The sequence below is a fragment of the Bufo bufo genome, chromosome 2 (assembly GCF_905171765.1).
Source record: "Bufo bufo chromosome 2, aBufBuf1.1, whole genome shotgun sequence".
Lineage (NCBI taxonomy): Eukaryota > Metazoa > Chordata > Amphibia > Anura > Bufonidae > Bufo > Bufo bufo.
This window is the reverse complement of record NC_053390.1, coordinates 53,945,907-53,967,689: the sequence shown is the minus strand read 5'-3', so window position 1 is coordinate 53,967,689 and position 21,783 is coordinate 53,945,907. Positions and strand designations below refer to the sequence as shown.

At 44.8% G+C, this 21,783-nt stretch overlaps 1 protein-coding gene across 1 annotated transcript in view; it reads right to left on the bottom strand.

Moving 5' to 3' along the window:
- The window catches only part of MYO5B (myosin VB), a 207,303-nt gene that overhangs the window by 46,547 nt on the left and 138,973 nt on the right, over nucleotides 1-21,783 (bottom strand). Inside the window, exons 9-16 of the mRNA XM_040421102.1 lie at nucleotides 21,594-21,703; nucleotides 19,529-19,794; nucleotides 16,622-16,703; nucleotides 15,551-15,691; nucleotides 13,418-13,540; nucleotides 8,955-9,038; nucleotides 6,170-6,313; nucleotides 4,407-4,504 (exon numbers count right to left, since the gene is read on the bottom strand). Coding sequence (XP_040277036.1) covers nucleotides 4,407-4,504; nucleotides 6,170-6,313; nucleotides 8,955-9,038; nucleotides 13,418-13,540; nucleotides 15,551-15,691; nucleotides 16,622-16,703; nucleotides 19,529-19,794; nucleotides 21,594-21,703 — 1,048 coding nt within the window. The remainder of the gene's footprint in view (nucleotides 1-4,406; nucleotides 4,505-6,169; nucleotides 6,314-8,954; nucleotides 9,039-13,417; nucleotides 13,541-15,550; nucleotides 15,692-16,621; nucleotides 16,704-19,528; nucleotides 19,795-21,593; nucleotides 21,704-21,783) is intronic.

Sequence of the window (21,783 nt, the reverse complement as noted above, 5' to 3'; positions counted from 1 at the left end):
ACAGAATCCATGGATGGCAGGCTTTTGAGTGTCCTTGCAAAGAAAGGTGGCTATATTGGTCACTGATTTGTTTTTGTTTTGTTTTTGAATGTCAGAAATGTATATTTGTGAATGTTGAGATGTTATATTGGTTTCACTGGTAAAAATAAATAATTGAAATGGGTATATATTTGTTTTTTGTTAAGTTGCCTAATAATTATGCACAGTAATAGTCACCTGCACACACAGATATTCCCCTAAAATAGCTAAAACTAAAAACAAACTAAAAACTACTTCCAAAAATATTCAGCTTTGATATTAATGAGTTTTTTGGGTTCATTGAGAACATGGTTGTTGTTCAATAATAAAATTAATCCTCAAAAATACAACTTGCCTAATAATTCTGCACTCCCTGTAATGTTACTGCTGATTATTTATTCCAGATTCTCACTTGGAATGATCGGGATGTGGTCTCCTGGGGGAATGACACCTTCTGCCTAAATAGCAAGTATATGGCGCAGCCAATATTTCCGCTATGGTCAAGTGTATGTCCTTAAACGTTAAAGGCCTGAACTCCAATGTAAAACGGAGACTGGCCTTAGCGGAATGTCGTGCTCAGAGAGCGGATATAGTCTTCCTCCAGGAGACACACTTTGACAACACTGGAACGTTATACGAGCCCTCTATACCTGTCCTTCGGCTTATGTAAAAATGACACATGCTCAATCAAGGAGGATTCTTATCCACAATGGCACGAGGCAGGGCTGCCCGTTATCGCCATTACTCTTTGTATTATGCATAGAGCCGCTGGCAGCGCTAATAAGAGCCCATCCTGACATCCAAGGGGTTGAAGTGAATAGAGTAGACTTTAAGTTGTCACTCTTTGCAGATGACATTCTTCTAACGCTAACAAATTTGCATATCTCACTACCAAATTTATTTCAGGTTATAGAGGAATATGGGAGGTTGTCTGGATATAAGATAAATAGGACAAAAACAGAAGCATTGCCTATTAATCTCCCTCCAGATGTTTTGAGCAATTTACAAAACAATTATCATTTTAAATGGAATGAAATCGCCCTTAACTATTTAGGAGTGAAACTTACAAAAACATATGGTACCCTGTATACCCATAATTTTGTCCCACTTTTTCAGGAACTTAATACACTTATGACTAAGTGGATGTCCTTGCCTATTTCTTTGTTGGGGCGTATCGCTGCGGTCAAAATGACTATATTACCTAAGCTACTATATGCGATGGAGACTATCCCAGTCCTGATACCTAAAAAAGAGCTAAGAGCATTACAATCTTCTATCCTCCGATTTGTCTGGCATGGGAAGAGACATAGAATTGCATGCAGCACCCTAACTGCTCTTAAAACGCAGGGGGGATTGGGGCTTCCTGACATAGTGAAATATTATTGGGCGACACATTTACGTCGGATCCCAGCGTGGTCCTCTCTTCAGGCATTTTCTAGATGGATGGAGATTGAAAAGCTTTGGCTAGCCCCCATTCATCCCAATGCTCTCCTGTGGTCCCCTCTACCAAATGATTGCTCTGTCCAGTTACTAGGTCCGATGTCACACACATACTCCATTTGGAAATGCTGTAAAAGTTAATTTCCATTGGTTTCTGATAGACCCTCTCTGACCTCATTCCTTTTCAACCCTGTGTTCAGGATAGGAATGCAGGGCATGCTCTTTAAACCATGGTTCTCTAATAAGCTATTTAGATTTGCTGATATAGTGGACTATAGAACTTTGGAGATTATATCTTTTGATCTGCTCAAGGAGAAATATAATCTTCCGGAGTCCTCTAGATGGCAGCATTTACAAATAAAACATTTCCTTAGCTCTCAGTTTCGAGATACGAAAGTGTCCATTCCGACACAGTTTGAAAAACTATGCAAACTTTCGACCTCTACTAGGGGTCTTATTTCAGATATTTATGTCCTCCTCTCATCCCCGGAGCCACCTCAGGTCCTGCGACATGCGTATATGTCTAAATGGGAGAGATACCTTGAGCGAGACATCTTGCCAAGTGAGTGGCAGCTTATTTGGCGTAGGGCTGCAATGTCATCCACTTGTGTGTCCTTCAGAGAGAATTCTTACAAGATATTAATGTTTTGGTATCCTACTCCCCAGATGCTTAGGCATTTAAACCCTACGGTTTCGGGTACTTGTTGGAGGTGTGATTCAGGTCATGGATCTTTATTCCACATTTTTTGGGATTGTTCAATCATCTTCCCTTTGTGGAGGGAAGTTCAGTGCCTTTTATTGCAGCTTCTTAATATCAAGTTTTCATTGGACCCTTATATGTTCCTGCTGAACATGCCTCCAATGGTGCTAAAGAAACCGATGCTTTGCTTAGTACTTCATGTCCTGTCAGCGACAAAACGCCTCATTGCCCAGTTTTGGAAGAGACGGGACATACCTACTAAACTAGATTTGTTTACTAGTATTACAGAAATGAGAAGAATGGAGTATTTGACAGCAGTTATTAACAACACGGTAGATAAGTTTAATAAGGTTTGGCAACCTTGGGATACTTTCTTTGATAAGAGCGACTAATACTCTTTTCTCCTTTTTGTATGCTTGCCCTTTTGTGTCTTGTCTTGTCTCCCCTTTTTTATTTTTGTAAGTATATATCATCATTTTAGAAAGTGAGATTCATCTACCCGGTTTCCGGGTCCTATTATGGCTTGCTAGGAATAGCATTATGAAGCTATAACTATATTGATAACTCTGCTGTTTTATCCGTCTAAAATGCCTGATAGTTAATTGTTTACATGAAAAAATTTGTAAAAATGCACTTTTATTATTGTACTTTTATCTTCAATAAAAAGACAAATTATACAAAAAAAAAATGTTAGAATATTTTTCTATATTTGCACTAATCCAGAACCTGAGATGACAGGCTGTGCATTCTCCTCTACATTTTTTAACGGAAGCAGTGACGGATGGACAGGGCTTCGGGTGATGCGCACGTTCAGCACAGCTGTACCAGACTCTCTAGATCCTATAAGATTTATCACATTCCAGCCACTCTAGAAGAACTCCTATCATGTCAAGTCCTATATGTTCCCGCACAGACTGACTGATATCTGCTGGGGGTTATAGTTCCTATAGAGACTTCTAATGAAATCTTTAGCCATCAGAATGATTCAGGGCTGTGCGGCACGAGCGGGTACAAACCTGTCTCCTCCAAAAACACACAAAGAGACACGACCTGTGTATCAGAGTCACAACATGATGTGGTCAATGCAGGAATACAGCTAAGTAGGCAGCAGAGCTGAATGATATAGTTATCGGGTCACAACAACACAGCCAAAATCTGTAACATGTGGCTTTGTGTAGAAGTCTGGGTCTCACTCCCCTTTCCTAAACTTCACACCCTCACCCACCCCTTGATTAAACTATATGGACGTGTGTCTTTTTTTAACCATACTAACTATGTAACTATACATACATTACAATACTTATCCTGAGTTACATCCTGTATTAAACTCCAGAGCGGCACTCACTATTCTGCTGGTGGAGTCACTGTGTACATACATTACTTATCCTGTACTGATCCTGAGTTGCATCCTGTACTATACTCCAGAGCTGCACTCACTATTCTGCTGGTGGAGTCACTGTGTACATACATTACATTACTTATCCTGTACTGATCCCGAGTTACATCCTGTATTATACTCCAGAGCTGCACTCACTATTCTGCTGGTGGGGTCACTGTGTACATTACATTACTTATCCTGTACTGATCCTGAGTTACATCCTGTATTAAACTCCAGAGCTGCACTCACTATTCTGCTGGTGGAGTCACTATGTACATACATTACTTATCCTGTACTGATCCTGAGTTGCATCCTGTACTATACTCCAGAGCTGCACTCACTATTCTGCTGGTGGAGTCACTGTGTACATACATTACATTACTTATCCTGTACTGATCCCGAGTTACATCCTGTATTATACTCCAGAGCTGCACTCACTATTCTGCTGGTGGAGTCACTGTGTACATACATTACATTACTTATCCTGTACTGATCCTGAGTTACATCCTGTATTATACTCCAGAGCTGCACTCACTATTCTGCTGGTGCAGTCACTGTGTACATACATTACATTACTTATCCTGTACTGATCCCGAGTTACATCCTGTATTATACTCCAGAGCTGCACTCCTAGAAATGAATGGAGCGGTGCACCAACATGTGCTCTACCACTTCATTCAGAGAGGGGACTCGGGAACCCTAATTCTTGGGGTCGCAGGGGTCCCAGTGGTCGGATCCCCAGCAATTCAATACTGATCACCTTTCCTGTGAATTCCTGTTGGATAACCCTTTAAGCACGGGATGGTTTCATGATCCTGTTCTCGGCAGTATGGGTACAGTCTACATGAAATAGATACACCCCCGTCTTACCTGAACGCCATCTTCTCGTCGTTGGGTTTAATGCAGCGCACGTAGTGAGGAGTAGTTGCGTTTAAAGTCTCCATTAACAACTGGAGAGAGTTACGAAACTGAAAAAAGAAGAAATTCTAGTTAATTCCCCCCTCATTTATACGTCGTCCCGTCTCCTGCGGGGAGCGCGGTCTACTCTGCACTCACGTGTTCCTTTCAGCTGCCCCCTCTTACTGTCTGTAGGTTGTCATTAATGCGCGACTGCTGGATCCGACTACACAGGGTTTGTTTGTAGTCTGTAACCATAGCGACCACAGGTCTGTGCAGGCAAATCCAGCTTTCTTCAAATGCTGGGTGACAACCACTAATGGCAGCCATCGGCCCTGGAGGTCGCTCGGCATTAGCACAATCTCTGTGGATTTCCTGCTGAAAAGCCATTTGATTCCTGCGACGCTTATCACTTGGAAGAAGCAAAGGATCAGACAGATAAAATTCAACCTCTGGATCCAAGTCTCTGCTCACATTGTGATTAAGGTATTCATATACGTCGGGGAATACTGCAGACGTATACTACCGATATACCGCCATAAAGTTGTATAAATCACCTATAGACTTCCATGGTAAAAAAAGAAACCCGAAAAACTTACATCACATGCTATATTATATATACCTGCTGTGCTTTCCTATACAACACCCAAAAGTTATACTGACATATACCAGCCACAGACCATATCTATTGGCTCCAAGGACAGGTTTGGTGTATGTGCTGAACATGTGGACAGACCCTAAAGCTGGCATTACACTGCGTATGCCGGCCGACCGCTTTCTCTGCTGCATGCTGGGCTTGGCTGAAAGGGGAGAGGGGAGTAAGCCGCTGAGGATACCTCGGGGGCAACCGAGCTCATCAACAGCAAAAGGATTGGGCATGTTGAAATTTAACTGGCTGATCCTTGACTTCCTCAACATCAGGAAAACCAGGAGGCCCCGATAAACATTATAGGGTTGGTCCTGCTAAATTCAGTTGGTGCCCCCTGATATTAATCTAATGTGAGTGGTCAGATGACCGTCTGCCTGACTTCATACATTATATCATCAGTGGATCCTACTGCAATCTACTGGATCCACTGACCACGAATCAAAAGAGAGAGAGGAGGAGAAAAAGGGAGGGAGAAGGGAAAAGAAGAGAGAGAGAGAGAGAGAGAGAGAGAAGAGAGGGGGTAGTGGGAAAGAGAGAGAGGGAGAAAGAGTGAAAGAGAGAGGAGAGAGGAGAGGGGGAGAGAGGGAAAGAGAGGGAGGGGTTAGTGGAAGAGAGAGAGGGGGGGTAGTGGGAGAAAGAGTGGAAGAGAGAGGGGGAGAGAGGGAAAGAGAGGGGGAGAGAGGGAAAGAGAGGGGGAGAGAGGGAAAGAGAGAGGGGTTAGTGGAAGAAAAAGAGGAGAGAGAGAAAAAGAGTGGAAGAAAGAGGGGGTAGTGGGAGAGAGAGAGACGAAGAGAGAGAGAGAGAGAGGAGGGAGAGTTTTAGAGAGAGAGAGAGAGAGAGAGGGAGAGAGGAGAGGGAGAAAGGGAGAGAGAGAGTGGAGTTGGAGAAAGCAAGAGACAGTGGAAGAGGGAGATAGAGGGGGAGTGGGAGAAAGAGAGAGGAGGAGGGGGAGAGAGGGAGACAGGAAGGGTGAAGAAAGGAGAGAGGAGAGTTAGAGAGGAATAGAGAGAGACAGAGAGAGGAAAAATTTAACGTCCACATCGGCCACAATGCAGTGACGGTTTAGCGCACACACTGCGGTACTTACCTGATGTCCCACCGTCTTCTTATGTTCCTTATTGGCACTTTTAATGGCTGGTTTGGCCGGTCGGACATTAATTTTGGATTTTCCGCTGGAGATTGGGGCGCTGGGATTCTTGTCGTCTTGGAACAGATCAGCGACCAGTTGGTACTGTCAGAGAAATACACAGCGGCTCTGTACAGCGGAACACACACTTGACGGGTTTTCCTCTGTAAGGGCAGCACAGTATGGCGGCAGCTTCTCCGCATTATGCCGCCCTTAAACATTGGCACATAATACGCTGGCAGAACCTCTGGTGAAGCCACGATCGTGCAGCAGCTCTTCACTGCCGGGTTTCGATCATGCGGAGTGCAGATCCACAGAAAGTATACGGATCCGTACTCCGCGCGCTGGAGAAGCAGAGCAGACGTAACCCGACAATGCAGAGCTGCTGCACAAACAGAGGTCCCCAAAGGCTTAGGGCCCCTTTAAGTACTAAACAAACATAAGTCCTGCATCTTTCTATTATACTTTGAGCATTCATTCCTTACCATGTTCAAGTTCTCTGCTTGCTGTCAGTCAATAGAATTATTTTTATTGCCATCCAGAGGCTGAAACCCCGTACAGACCTTATCCTAAGAAACGGATACAAAAGTATCCAGTCTACACAATCTTCTGTCAGGAAAGATTTCTGCTACATTTACCTGAATAGATACATTGTAACAAACCATCAGCACAGGACAGAGATTAGTCCCAGTTTGTAAAGTAATGGCATATTGTTAGGCTATGTCATCACTGCATGACTGGTGGGGGTCCGAAACCCTACCGAACATGGACGGTAGGTGGCTGGGGCGCTGCGGTGTAGGAGAAAACCCTAGAGCTGCGTCCCATGCATTCTCCACATTAGTGAGGGTCTCAGATGTCGGACCCTCTGATCGTAAAGTGATGGCATATATAAGATAGGAATACCCCTTATCCACGCTCTCAGCTGACAGAAGCATTAGTGTTTTAAACTAGAGATGGCCTTGCGGTTCGCCCGGCGGTCGTTTCGCGGCGAACTTTGCGTGTTCGCGATTTGCCGAACATGTGAACATATGGAGAAATTCGCGCCCGCCATATTCTTTTACATTGTGAAGAACCTTGACCCATGACACATCCATCAGGTGGTACAGGACAGCCAATTGAGACATTTCAGCCCATGGACACCCCCCCCTACCTTATCAATAAACCTGATCTGGCCGCCATTTTACATTCAGTGTTTTGCCAGTGTAGGGAGAGGTTGGTGTGGAGCAGGGACAGGCTGTTAGGGACACCAAACGCTAGCTAATAGGGCCACAAAAGTCCTTTTAAGCACTAGTATAGGTGTGCTATCGATAGGTGTGATACACTGAGGGGTGCGATATACTTATAATATACTTTTATAATGAGTGAAAAACACATAGATCTATATAGTGATCACCTGGAAGTCTAGGGGCTAGGGGCTTACTAGGGCCATTTTTATATAGGGTAAGGTTCCGGACGGGGTCGCTCTTATCAGGGCGGGTGGTCTGTGGTTAGGCTATCAGGGCCAGAATAGCACCCCCCTGTAGGGCAATATAAGGGACAGTTCTTTCCCCACCCTGTCCTTTAATACCACATCATCATCTAGCCCAGGGATGGATGGTTTTTTGCTTTCCCTCCTGGATTCATCGATGTGCACTGGAACCCCCCGGATTGTGGTAGGACATATGGTTTCTGATTTGGTGCCGCCGAACACCTGATTTAGTGCCGCCGAGCACTTGTTATTGCCAACCACATCTATGCTTTTTGGTTAACTTTAATAATTTCATTTATTTTTATTTTGAGGGATATCTTTTCCATTCACACGTCCGCAAAATGGGTCCACATCCGTTGCGCAATTTTGCGGAACGGGTGCAGACCCATTCATTTTCAATGGGGCCGGAATGTGCTGTCCGCATCCGCACTTCTGCATCTGTGCTTCCGTTTCCGCAAAAAACTAGAACATGTCCTTTCCTTGTCCGCAATTGCAGACAAGATTAGGCATTTTCTATTATAGTGCCGGCGATGTGCGGTCCACAAATTGAGGAATGCACATTGCCGGTGTCCGTGTTTTGCGGATCTGCAAAACACTTACGGACGTGTGGATGGACCCTCATAGTAAAATTATTAAAGGTTACGTTTTATCTTCATGTATATTCTAATGGATTGCCTTCCTTGTACAATGTTATAATATACTTTCTATGTTAGACAGTATTGTGCGGCCGTTGTGTGCGGTTCTGCTGCGATACTGCAGGTATATAGAGGGACGAGCGTTATTGGAACAAATCATTTCTACTGGTGTGATATACCAGTCGTCCCCCAAAAAAACAGATTGAAGCGGGGTGTTATATACCAATATACTTTCTTTATAGTGCATTTGGGTACTGTACAGTGCATTTGCACATGCGCGTACGCGGAAATTATATTGCCGATATTTCGCATTGAAAACAAAAATGAATGGAGATCGCAAATTCGAATAATACATCTGGTATGTCACTGTCCATGCTGTGGGACTATTTGTGCACTTCTAGTAATTATTTCTTGGCTGAAAATATGAGCTGAAGGTTTTTCAGGTTCGCCTGCCATTAAAATGAATAGGACCCGCCACGAACTTGCGGTTCGCGAACATTTGATCGCGTTCGCGAACCGCCCCGGCAGATGTTCGTCCATCACTATTTTTAACCTCTGGGTGTAAACAAGAATGTTCTGATTCACTGACAGCAACCAGAAAAATTTTGAGACTCTGATTCACACGATATGTGGAAAACCTTACCTTACTGGCTTTCAGGATGTTAATCTGCTCTTCATAAACCGTATCCCGATTTTTCTCCAAGAACCCATCACACTGGTATTCCACCTACAGAAAGTATACATTGGTCACACAGAAGATGAGGGATCTGTCAGTCTAAGGCCTCATGCACATGACCGTATGTATTTTGCGGTTCACAAAAAAAACGGATCCGCAAAAAATATGGATGACGTCCGTGTGCATTCCGTATTTTTCGGAACGGAACAGCTGGCCCCTGATAGAACAGTCCGTAATGTGGACAATAGTAGGACATGTTCTATTTTTTTTTTGCAAAACGGAAATACGGACATGGAATGCACACGGAGTACCTTCCGTTTTTTTTTTGCGGACCTATTGAATTGAATGGTTCCGTATACTGTCCGCAAAAAAAATGGAACGGACATGGAAAGAAAATACATTCGGGTGCAGGAGCCCTGAAGCAGGTCTTTCTCCAGATAATGCTACTTTACACACAGAGCACAGTACTTCTGAATGTACCCCATCTTTGAGAGCAGCAGTTTGTGCTCCGGAGCTGCTCTTCCCTCTGCACATCTCTCAGTCTTATTCTGACCGTGTGGTAACATAGGGTAGTGCATAAGGAGAAAAGCCTGGCCAAGTGACCTCCTACATGCTCTCCTCTCTAGAGATAAGAATCGAATATCATCTTTTTTAGGGTTTCAAATGAGGGCACAGCCTGGAAGAAAACCGCCATGTTGTAAGCTGTGAGGTGCGGCCTCCGTGGATCCGACTTGTTTTTCCAGCATGTCCCGCAAACGTTGATCAAATTTGGAGGCCACGACATCGCCTTGAACTCTTTGTCACGTTCCTCAGACCATTCCTGAGGCATTATCCTTGTGAAAGAGGTCACTACCATTAGGGGGCACCACTGCCATGAAGAATGTTAGGTACGTGGCAATATGCGACATCCACGTGGTGCCAGGATCCAAGGTTTCCCAGCAGAACACTGCGTCCGCCAGCTAGTCTTCTTCCAATCCTGGTGCCATGTCTTCTGCAGGTAAGTGATGCTCCTGGCCTTCCATAAGATGTAACATGATTCCTCACACCAGGTCACCTCCTTCCATTGCTCCATGGTCCAGTTCTGATGCTCAATTGTCCACTGACGCTACGAAACCCCATATACAGTAATCTGTGATGTCTCTGACACCTGTCTATCATAGCCAGCAGGATTGTGGTCAGCAGTTGGTTCTACAGTAGCATTTCTGCTGGATCGGATCCATGAGTCTTGGAGTCCCATGACCCGGTCACCGGTTGTCCTTCCTTGGTCGGTACCGGCCACTACATCCCATAAGACCTGCCATTGTGGAAACACTTCGACCCCGTCGTCTAGACATGGAAATTTGGACCTTGTCACTCACTCAGATCCTTACGCTTGCCTGTTTTTCCTGCTTCCAACACTTCGACAACAGACTGATCACCTACTGCCGGATATATCCCACCCCTCGACAGACGCCATCGTCACAGGATAATCCATGCGACACCTGGTTTTAACGGTACGGCGGTCCGGTTTATATTTCTGTTACAGCACTATTGCTAAGGTTTTGGTGGCAGACACCACAGGTCAGGACTCTTCAGAGGTCTTGTGGAGTCCATGCCACGACGGGTCTGAGCAGGTGTGGTGGCACGATGGAGTCTTAACAGTATTGGTTTTAATGTTATGGCTGATTAGGCAATATTTCAAGGATAAATCTTGATGTGGGCAAAAAATATAAAAAAAAAAAAAAAAAAAAATATTTCTAAAGGTCAGTTTCCCTCCGGCGCACAATTTACAATATCATTTTCTTGGATTTCTTAAATCATGGTCTATGACCTTCTCGATGCACAGAGTCAGATGGCAGCCATAAGCCGGCACCACGGGGAAACCTGATGGGGACATCTACAGTAATGATGTACTAGTACAACTGAAGCAAAGCGTCCAAACCACAGGCCAAATAAACTCCATAATCAGTATGTAATACGTGTTCTTCATAAAGCGAGTGACGTTATCAAAACTTCTCGCTGCAGAATAAATGCGCTAAACGCCACAATGCCGAATAATATCTATACAGGGGTAGGTGCGGCATTTTTGGTTACAGAGCTTTAAAGGATAGGACCACGCTTCCCTTCACACAACCATATATGATGCAATTCTGTCTTCCCGCTGCCACCACTAGGGGGAACCCCACAGGATTGATTTATTATTGAGTTCAATAGGAGCCTTATTAATCTATATGTAGTGAGCTCCCCCTAGTGGTGTCCCTGCTGGTAGTCAGTTTTGTCATTTAAAGGGGTATTCAACTGGTATAAAAATATAGAATAGCATAGTGGCGCACAGTGTGCGCAATGTCGGGGGCTGGGAGAGGCAAGTATAAGCTCTGTTATTTTTTATACTATTTGCATCCCACTGTAACTTTTTATATTTGGCTGGAATACCCCTTTAACTCTATGGCTGGGCGGAAGGCTAACATACTGTATATGCACAGTTTAAAGGGGTTAGCTGATTTTTGAAAGAAAAAATACTGATAAATCTTGGGCTTGTTCACACGCAAAAAACAGATCCGCAAAAAAAAAAGAAGGATGACGTCCGTGTGCATTCCGTATTTTGCGGAACGGAACAGCCGGCCCTTAATAGAACAGTCCTATCCTTGTCCGTAATGTGGACAATAATAGGACATGTTCTATTTTTTTGTGGAACGGAAATACGGACACGGAATGCACACGGAGTAACTTCCATTTTTTTTTGCGGAACCATTCAAATAAAGGGCTCCGTATACGGTCTGCAAAAAAACTGAAAGAAAGCCCTAAGGCCTCCTGCACACGTACGTTTTTTTTTTTTACGTTTACGCTCCGTTTTTTGCATTCCGTATACGGAACCATTTATTTCAATGGATCCGCAAAAAAAAAACGGAAGGTACTCCGTGTGCATTCCGTTTCCGTATTTTCGTTCGTTCAAACATAGAACATGTCCTATAAGGGTCCATTCACACGTCCGCAAATTGGGTCCGCATCCGTTCCGCAATTTTGCGGAACAGTTGCGGACCCATTCATTTTCAATGGGGCCGGAATGTGCTGTCCACATCCGCATTTGCGGATCCGCACTTCCGTTCCGCAAAAAAATAGAACATGTCCTATTCTTGTCTGCAATTGCGGACAAGAAAAGGCATTTTCTATGAGAGTGCCGGCGATGTGCGGTCCGCAAAATGCGGAACGCACATTGACTGTGTCCGTGTTTTGCGGATCTGCAAAACACATACGGACGTGTGAATGGACCCTTATTGTCCGCATTACGGACAAGGATAGTACTGTTCTATTAGGGGCCAGATGTTTCGTTCCGCAAAAATCGGAATGCACACAGATGTCATCCGTATTTCTTGCGGTTTTGTTTTTTGCGGACCGCAAAATACTGAAAAATCCATACAGTTGTGTGAAGGAGGCCTAAGGGCTCATGCACACGACCGTTGTTGTTTTGCAGTCTGCTTTTCACGGATCCGTTGTCCCGTATCTGAGTTTTTTTTTCTCTGATTTAAGTCCTCTTCCGTTCCGTTATTCCACAAAACATATTCGTATGGTTTCCGTATGCAATCCGTTTTTTGAGAATTGGAAACGGTAACTTATTAATTACCAAACACATGAGCAATATGGGCTGGGCATAGCATTTCTACAGTATGGATCTTCAAAATACGGATGAAATACGGATGTGTTCCGTGTACGCAAAAAAACCGGAATGGAAGCGGAAATAAAATACGTTTGTGTGCATGAGCCCTAAGGGCACTGGCCGTGAACGGAGGCATGGATCGGAACCCCACGAAAGCACTACAGAGTGCTTCCGTGGTGTTTCTGGCCGTGCCTCCGCATGCACTACTTTTTTGCGGTGCTGACCGTCGGATGCGGATCGCGGACCCCATTCAAGTGAATAGGTCCGCGATCCGCATGCGGCTGCTCCACGGTCTGTGCCCGTGCATTGCGGACCGCAGTTTGCAGTCCACAGCACGGGCACGGAGCCCTTACGTTTGTGGGCATGAGCCCTAAGCCTGATGTTCAGTGAGAACATTTCCATTCACTGAGGTCATGAAAATGGGTAGACATTGAAACAAAAAAAATGCATAAAAAGCTATATTTAGATAAACCGCGACGCCTGGCTGCAGGTCCACAACATTCCGCATTCTGCTTGCTTTATTGGGCAGGAGATAAAATACAACATTCTGTCTGCACCACTAGAGGGAGCTCACAGTATACTATTATACATTGAACTCACTAACATAACAGAATGCAGCCAGCGCCCTCTAGTGGCGGCTGTAGGTAGCCAGCGTGTTACCTTACTAACCTCTGCAGGGGATAAGTAATGAATCAAAGCTAATTTTTGGGCAAAACACAACTGGATGATAAGGTGGAGATTCACTTTAAGATTTTGCATCCTGAAAACATATTTTGTGCCGTAAGTAATCACTTACCATGTCAGCAAAGTGAACAACTATAAAAGAGACATTAGACATCCGGGGCTTCTTAAAGTGCTGACTGCTGCCGTGCCGGTCATACAGCTTCTGAGCCCAGTTCTGGTCCGTGCCTTTGGGGACCTAAAGACAAACAACTTTTAGCTATAATACTGCGCTTAAAGGCGATGAACACCTTTTTATGATTGCATTTGACTCATTTTGGACAAAAAATAATAATCTTCTGTCTGAAGAGCATCTCGCTTTCAGATTCCCACTGAGCCGTCAGGCAGCTGCTCTGACGGCTGGATGTAGACCCTCATCTCTGAATGCCTGACAGCTCATAAACACTCATTATAGCTAAACTCTGATCAAACTGTCTCAAATAAGTGTTTATGAGCTGTAAGGAGTTGAGCGATAAGGGCTCTACATCCCAGAGCCACTCTCTGACGGCTCAGTGTGAAACTGAATACTCTGGGGACTGAAATGTAACCCTGCAGGGCAAAAACTGTTAAAATTTGTTTTAAAAAGAGCAAAAAAGAAATAAAATAAGAGTAAAATGCAATCATAAAAAATAAAAAAATCCCCCATAGCCTTTAAAACTACTCACAAAGCTGAAGGTTTGTTACAGTGCACACAATTCTCTCAGGCAGCAGCATCTTCTGACCTGAGCTCCACCAATAATAACAGAACACTCCAGGCTGATGGCTTTTATCGACATGCAACATTGTTACGAAGCCTTCAGCTGCGAGAAAGCAGTTTAACAAGCTCCGTATGCAAACCAGACTTTTTCTCCCATTACAGCAACTCATTCCCTAGCCACAACCTAGGGCATAGGTGCCTGATCGGCGGTGGTCTGACCACTTGGGTCCCTGCCAATAACGAGACTGCTGCTCCATTCAACTCTATGGGACTGCGGGAGAGAGACAAGTACAAGCGCTCGACTGCCGCCGCCAGCCCCATACAGCTGGATGGAGCGTTGTGGCCGGGGGAATACAAGTCGGACCTTAGGGGCTCATTTATGAACAGATATACGGCAGTTTTTGGCATATATCTGTCTCAGATTGCGGCGCAAAGTATATCTGCGCCGCAATGTGCGACTTTTTCCACCCGCTCACGCCAGGTCTAAAAAAGGGGGTGTGACGTGGGCGTTAGGTGTAGAAAATGGCCTAAATCTACTTCAGCAAGGGAGCTGGCGTTGATTAAGACAAGTGTAAAGTCCAATCTCCTAGATCATGTAGAGGTTGACGTAGGCGGATGGCCGCCAGCGCAGGAGGGATGAAGACCGGCATTCCTAAATGTCCCCCTATCCAGTGGACAGATTATTGGGACCACCCCAGTAATCACTGCCAGGGAGACAGCAGCTCATCTCGGTGCAGTAATCAAAGTACGTGCAAAAGGCCGGATGCGCGCCACGATATAAGATACATCACAACAATACTGGATCTGCATTAAAAAAAAACTATTAAAAACACCACAAGGCTTCAGAGGACAGGGCGGGGCTTAACATGTGACTTTTGTGCCAAAATTAAGCCCCAATTTCTGGCATAAAAATTCTGTCTCCAAGCAATATCTGGTACAGCGTCTGTCCCGGCACCACACGTATCATCCAGCCTCAGCCCCTGTGATAAAGCCGCTGCAGGTCTAGACAGACGGGTAATGGATCAATCAGAGACTTTTTCGGCTTTTTTTGTTTGTTTCTTATGACTATTTGTTGGGCCTTTCCTCTATTATTCCTGCTAGAAGTTTATGGGAAAAAAAGGTACAGATGGGTGTTACCAGTTGGGGTTGTGTCCAATCAGTGCTTACAGTGTCAGACTGTGCAGGGGCACACTCCCAACTGGTAACACCCTGCTGGATCTTTATTCATAAACTTCTTGCAGGAATAATAGAGGAAGGGCATAGCATACAGCGGTAAGAAAAGATGCCCCAGCATTGTTATTACATAAGAAATGCAAGTAGTTACTAAAACAGACATGTCAGGAGAGGGGACATGTCCTGTATAAGCAACGAGCAGGGTCGGAGCATGACATCGGGATTCATGCCCTGGCACCGGTCATTACACATGGCATCAGCATGGTCTGGCGTAAAGTTTTGATGTGGGCACCAAGAGGGCCAATGAGTGCCGGGCCCAGGGCTTAGGTAACGGCTCACCTTACACTCCTCGTCCAGAAGGTCCAGAATCCCAAGTTTGGCCTCAATCAGGTCAATGCAGGGCTGATTATCATAGAAATCGATGAGGGTCCAGGGGATCTGCTCCTTCATGTATTCCTCCTGCTCCAGTTTAAAGACATGCTGCAAGGAAAACACCAAAACTGGTCAATGACACCATCTTAAAGAGGATCTGGCATAAAATACTATTCTGAAAACATTTTTCCTTAGAACTCTGTTTAGTGCCGTTCCTCTGTTATTCTTCCTGGATACAGTTTGGTAACTGGGTGTTACCAGTTCACTTGTGCACAGGGTGGTGATTGGACTGAGCGGGGGCATGCCACATGGACGAGAGGAATGGTAACACCCAGTCAATGTAATCATACATTTCCAGGGGGAATAACAGAGGGTGCAGAGTTCTAAGAAAAGATGTTCCTGAATTGTTAGCCATAAAAAGTACGATAGGCGGCCGGGGGACAGAGTCCTGGGACCACTGGCGTCTCCAAGGTCACATAGTAGTAGGTGGTGGCTCTGTCCATGAAAATGCATGTTGGAAACTGACATTGGAAAAAGACTGAAAAAGAGGGAAGACCCCCGTCACCACATTAGGGGGTCGCCAGCAAGTCCTGACTCTTCTCTCATGGACAAAAAACAAACAAAAAGAAAACAAAAAACAAGAGAACTAGAAAATGTGACAGTTGCAGAAATTCCGACATAGTCCCAAGATCTTGCCATTTATTATTATTTTTTCACTTATCAGAGCAGAAGTTTGTGCTCCAGAGCTGCCCTTCCCATTACAGGTGCAAACAGGAAGCTGCAAACTTAGCCAATCATTTATGAAAAATCAAGGTCGCCCTCGAGCATAGACAGGCGCTGGAGCCATCTTGTGTTACCCCCATGCCCGAACACCAAGATGACAGCCGCATACAGGCCTCTATAGGGTTCACATTCATTCGAATAGAGGGTCTAAAAAGATAGTATTATGACAGCGCCCCCTGAAGGCAGACCTCAGTTGGTTATACCGTCATGGGCGTGTGCACAGGGTACAGAGGTAAGTCCTCGGAGGTCACATACCGAGTTAAACTGCTGCTGTAGCTTCTCGTTGGCATAGTTGATGCAGAACTGTTCAAAGCTGTTTATTTCAAATGTTTCGAACCTGCAAATAAAGAACGAGAGTCAATTCAACCAGGTCTTAATTAGATCTCCACCCGGGAAAGCTGGGTGACCACAAACATGGCTGCGACTACAGCTTAGTGTCCATCACACGTCCGTAATAATGGGTCCGCATCCGTTTCACAAATTGCGGAACGGGTGCGGACCCATTCATTCTCTATAGGGACGGAATGGATGCAATCAGCACACAGTGTGCTGTCCGCATCCGCATTTCCGGAGCACGCCGCCGATCTTCCGGTCCGCGGCTCCGGAAAAAAAATAGAACATGGCCTATTCTTGTCCGCAATTGCGGACAAGAATAGGCAGTTCTATGGGGGTGCCGGCCGGGTGTATTACGGATTCGCAATACACTACGGACGTGTGAATGGACCCTTACACAGGGTTTGTTGGCAAAGGATAGACAGAATATGGGAAAGAGGGACGTGTGACCGCCACCTACACGACAGGCAGACACCGTGCGGGTGGTGAGATACATAATACTGTATATACAGCAGCTCAGAAGTGCCACATCCAATCAGATCGTCCTGATTGGACACCGCCCCTATTTCTTTTCTTTTTTTCAACCCGTATGTGCTTGTTGTCAGTGAATGGAAACAGCTCTTGCATTAAAGCTGGTTTGAGGTTAATAAAACATAATCACTTAATGAAAAGTTCTACAAAGGCACCATTAACAAGGGATGTGTTTGCTGTTAGTGAATGAGAACACTCTTGCTTCCATTCAGTGACAGTAAACCTGTCCATAGCCAGTCCTGCTCACAGCTGAGAAGTGGATACAATTGTATCCGGTCTAGACAATGCTCTGTGAGCTAAACAGCCTGGACTCCAGACTGATACATTGTAACAAACCAGTACAGTTGTATCCAGTCTAGACAATGCTCTGTGAGCTAAACAGCCCGGACTCCAGACTGATACATTGTAACAAACCAGCACAGTTGTATCCAGTGTAGACAGTGCTCTGTGAGTGAAACAGCCTGGACTCCGCACTGATACATTGTAACAAACTAGCATAGAGATGTGTCTAGACCGGATACAATTGTATCCACTTCTCAGCTATGAGCAGGATTGGTTATAGACAGGTTTACTGTCTCTGAATGGAAGCAAGAGTGTTCTCATTCACTGACAGCAAACACATCTCTTGTAAATGGGGACTTTGTAGAACTTTTCATGTATGTTTTAATAACCTAAAACCAGCTTTAATGCAAGAGTGTGGACATGATTACTGCCTCTGAATGTAGACATGAATGTTCTCGTTCACTGACCGCAAACACAGATCGTGTAAATGGCGAAGAACTGAAAGTCTATCAGAAAACAAAATTTTTGATTTATACAGAGATGAAGCTTCATATGCGTAAAACCAGACTGATCACATATCACCTAGCCACAGGACAGGACAGAGTGTCTGATCGGTGGGGGTCCGACTGCTGGGACCCCTGTGTACCCCATTTCAGTGCAGAGACTTCTTTACCCTGGAACCTTCCAGCAGAGCACTGCGCAGTATAATACTCATGTATAATGCCCCCCCCCCCCGTGACGGAATTATAAGCCGCTTTACTTTTTAGTTGCGCTCAGAGCTCAGGCGCTGGAGATACTAATTGTCCTCTTATAAGTGAGAGGAAAGCGTCCGTTCATCTGCTCTGAGGCTCCATCGTCTCTGAGGACAATTAAGGAGCCGCAGTGCGCCTGTCGGAGCGGCGGCGGCACAGTACAGAAGCTTTACATTATCCGCTAATTTACAACCCGAGGCCGAAGCAGTGAAATAAACAATTCTTCATCATCTTGTGTCCAAAATTCCGCAAGAGACATCGCCACAACCTCTCTGTGGGTTAAAAAAAAAAAAATCCTTTCCGATGCCTCAAATTTCTCTGGATCAATTTAAAGGGTGTGAAAACCTTTGCAACCCTCTTATCCCTCTGATGCCTTCAAGCTGTAGACATTCAAAATAGCTCTGAATACAAATCTCCACTGTTCTGTGTATGCGTCTCCATGGTTACAGACTACAAACAAACCCTGGGAGTAGTCTGATCTCGCAGTCAGGGGTTTACTCCCTTCTGTCTGCCCCTCTGTTTGAAAACCTCCAGATGAAAAAAAAAAAGACAGAAAAAGTGAAAAAAGTTACACACGTGGGCAAGGTCAGACTGCACAGAGTTATTTGTAGTCTGTAACCATGGAGACACAAAGGTCTGTATAGGCGTCGTATACACAAAATGGCTATTTGCAGAGTTGCATCATTTTTATTTTGGATGCACCGCGGCAATAAAAAGGACTCGTTGCAAAGGTATTCATACCCCTGTAAATGGTGGCCGTGCATGGAATACTACAAATCAACGAACTGAACCGTTAATCATTATCATCAATGGTTACAACCAAGGAAGACCGGTATAGAACACTTATACGTCTCACAGCTGAGGTTTTGCTACAGTTGTGTCCAGTCCACTCCGCAGCACAAATCTCTCTACTGTCCTGTTCGCTACAATGTATCAGTGTAGGAAAAACGCATCATGTGTAAAGGCCGTTTTAGCTCGTTAAACGAGAAGTCTACATCTGGATGTAAAGAGTGGTTTCATTTACTGACAGCAAGCAGTTATGTTGAAAATGGTCAGGAAATGAATCACTAAGTATATTAGAAAGTTGCAGAATGTTCCAGTATTTTACAATTGGTCGGTCCTCAGGTCAGGCCATCAATATCTGATGGGCGGGGATCCGACATCCAGAAAACCCCTTTAAGTTTTACTTAAATAAAACCAGAGCTTGCCTCCATTTGGTTCCCCGTCTGATACCAGTCTTGTAAAATGACGGCGGCTCTCTTACCCGTATATATCCAGCACGCCGATGAACGAGTGCTGCTTGCTGGTGGTGTGCAGGGCTTTGTTCACATGTTGCACTATCCAGTTGAATAACTGAGCGTAGATGAGCTTGGCCAGAGCATTCCTGGCATTGAGCGCTTGTTGGACCGACATGTTCTTCACGTAAGTCTCCGACGTGGTGACGAGCTTTCGGTGGCACAGCCAGTGCTCCATCTGGTCGTGCTCCACCCCGAGCAGCGTACAGAAGTGGTTAAGACTCTGGTCTCCTTTCTAGGAAAATGAAAGGGTTAATGTAAATGTCCTGGGGGGGGGGGGGGGTTCTCTCATATAGGACCTACAGTAACGAGCTCTGTCTTGCAATAAGTTGCAAATCTTTATTAATTTTACATGACCAAGACAGGTTTATATGCTATGGTTTCAAAGATCTCTGTCTGCTGTCAGTGAATGGGGACAAAACCTGTTCTGGTCATGTAACGGCTTAAAGATGCACTGCATTGCTAGACATCACCAGGACAGACCCTCATCCTTCGAAAGCAGTCACTGACAGCAAGCAGAGATTTTGATAACAGGGAAATGAGACACAAAGCTGCATAACATGTCGTACCCCTTTGAGCATGTCTCGCGGCTATGTACTGGTTTCTCAGGCTAATGTGCCGCACTGGGAGCCAATACTGGCAGCCGCAGAACTGGATGCATCGCCACCAGACTTCCAGTGCTGTCCTCAGGCGCCGTGTACTAAGCCTGTGATCTGAGGGTCTACAAACAGGTCAGTCCTGTGGCGCTCACCGCCTGCGAGATTAAGCCATGTGTATCTGCATCTCTGCGCGGTAATGTACCAGGGACCGAAGACATTCCACTGGTTCAATGTATCAGAAAGGACTGGATTATGCCTAGGGCAAGTGGGCCCCGCCATCTAGTGATCACCATCTACACCGCTACAACCACAGCCAATCAGAACCATACTTGCAACGGCCAATAGGCTTGGAGGGCAGCATTATTAGTTAGCACTCAATGGCACGAGTATTACTGGGCACTGTACATGATGAAGCACTGCATATGGACTGTATGAGCGTGACAGTGTCCAAACGTGAAAAAATAAATAAAATCAAATTATTCACATGTCCCAATCACAAAAATGCAATGTTTCGACTTCGTTGAAATATACAAAAGGATTTCCAAATGATTTTCAATATTTGACACTATATAGTCATGCAATACCCACAGTAACCACTATATAGCCATGCAATACCCACAGTAACCACTATATAGCCATACAGTACCCACAGTACCCACTATATAGCCATACAGTACCCACTATATAGCCATACAGTACCCATTATATAGGCATAAAGTACTCACAGTAACCACTATATAGCCGTACAGTAACCACTATATAGCCATACAGTACCCACAGTAACCACTATATAGCCATAAAGTACTCACAATACCCACTATATAGCCATAAAATACTCACAGTAACCACCATATAGCCATGCAGTACCCACAGTACCCACTATATAGCCATACAGTACTTACAGTAACCACTATATAGCCATAAAGTACTCACAGTACCTATATTATAGTTATACAGTACCCACTATATAGCCATACAGTACCCATATTATAGCCATACAGTACTTACAGTAACCACTATATAGCCATAGAGTACCCACAGTACCCATATTATAGCCATACAGTACTTACAGTAACCACTATATAGCCATAGAGTACTTACAGTAACCACTATATAGCCATAGAGTACCCACTATATAGCCATACAGTACTTACAGTAACCACTATATAGCCATACAGTACCCACTATATAGCCGTACAGTAGCATGCATCCACCATCAGCTGCAATGTTTAAAAAAAGTATACCATGCAGTATAAATTAATTAGCAGAGGCCGACTGTATAGGAAAGTGCAGTCGGCTTCACTTCTGCTGCAATACCACATATAGACAGGTGGGGCGCTATTCCTAGAAGAAAGCAGCCATGTTTTACTTACCCTGTACAACTCCATTATTCCCTATGGCCCTAACAAGAAGCTGATAACGATATATTTCTTACCGACAAGCTGCTGGATTCGCCGTCCCGCTCCGAGGAGATCTCTATGTTCCCCAAGTGCAGAATGGAAGCGATGATCTTAAAAATGCTCATCTGGTGAGACTCCTTCACTCCTGGTAAAACGGAAACACAGCGGGGTCATGGACTGCAGCATAACTAGTCATTCAGGGCTCATCATGGAGACATGCATCAG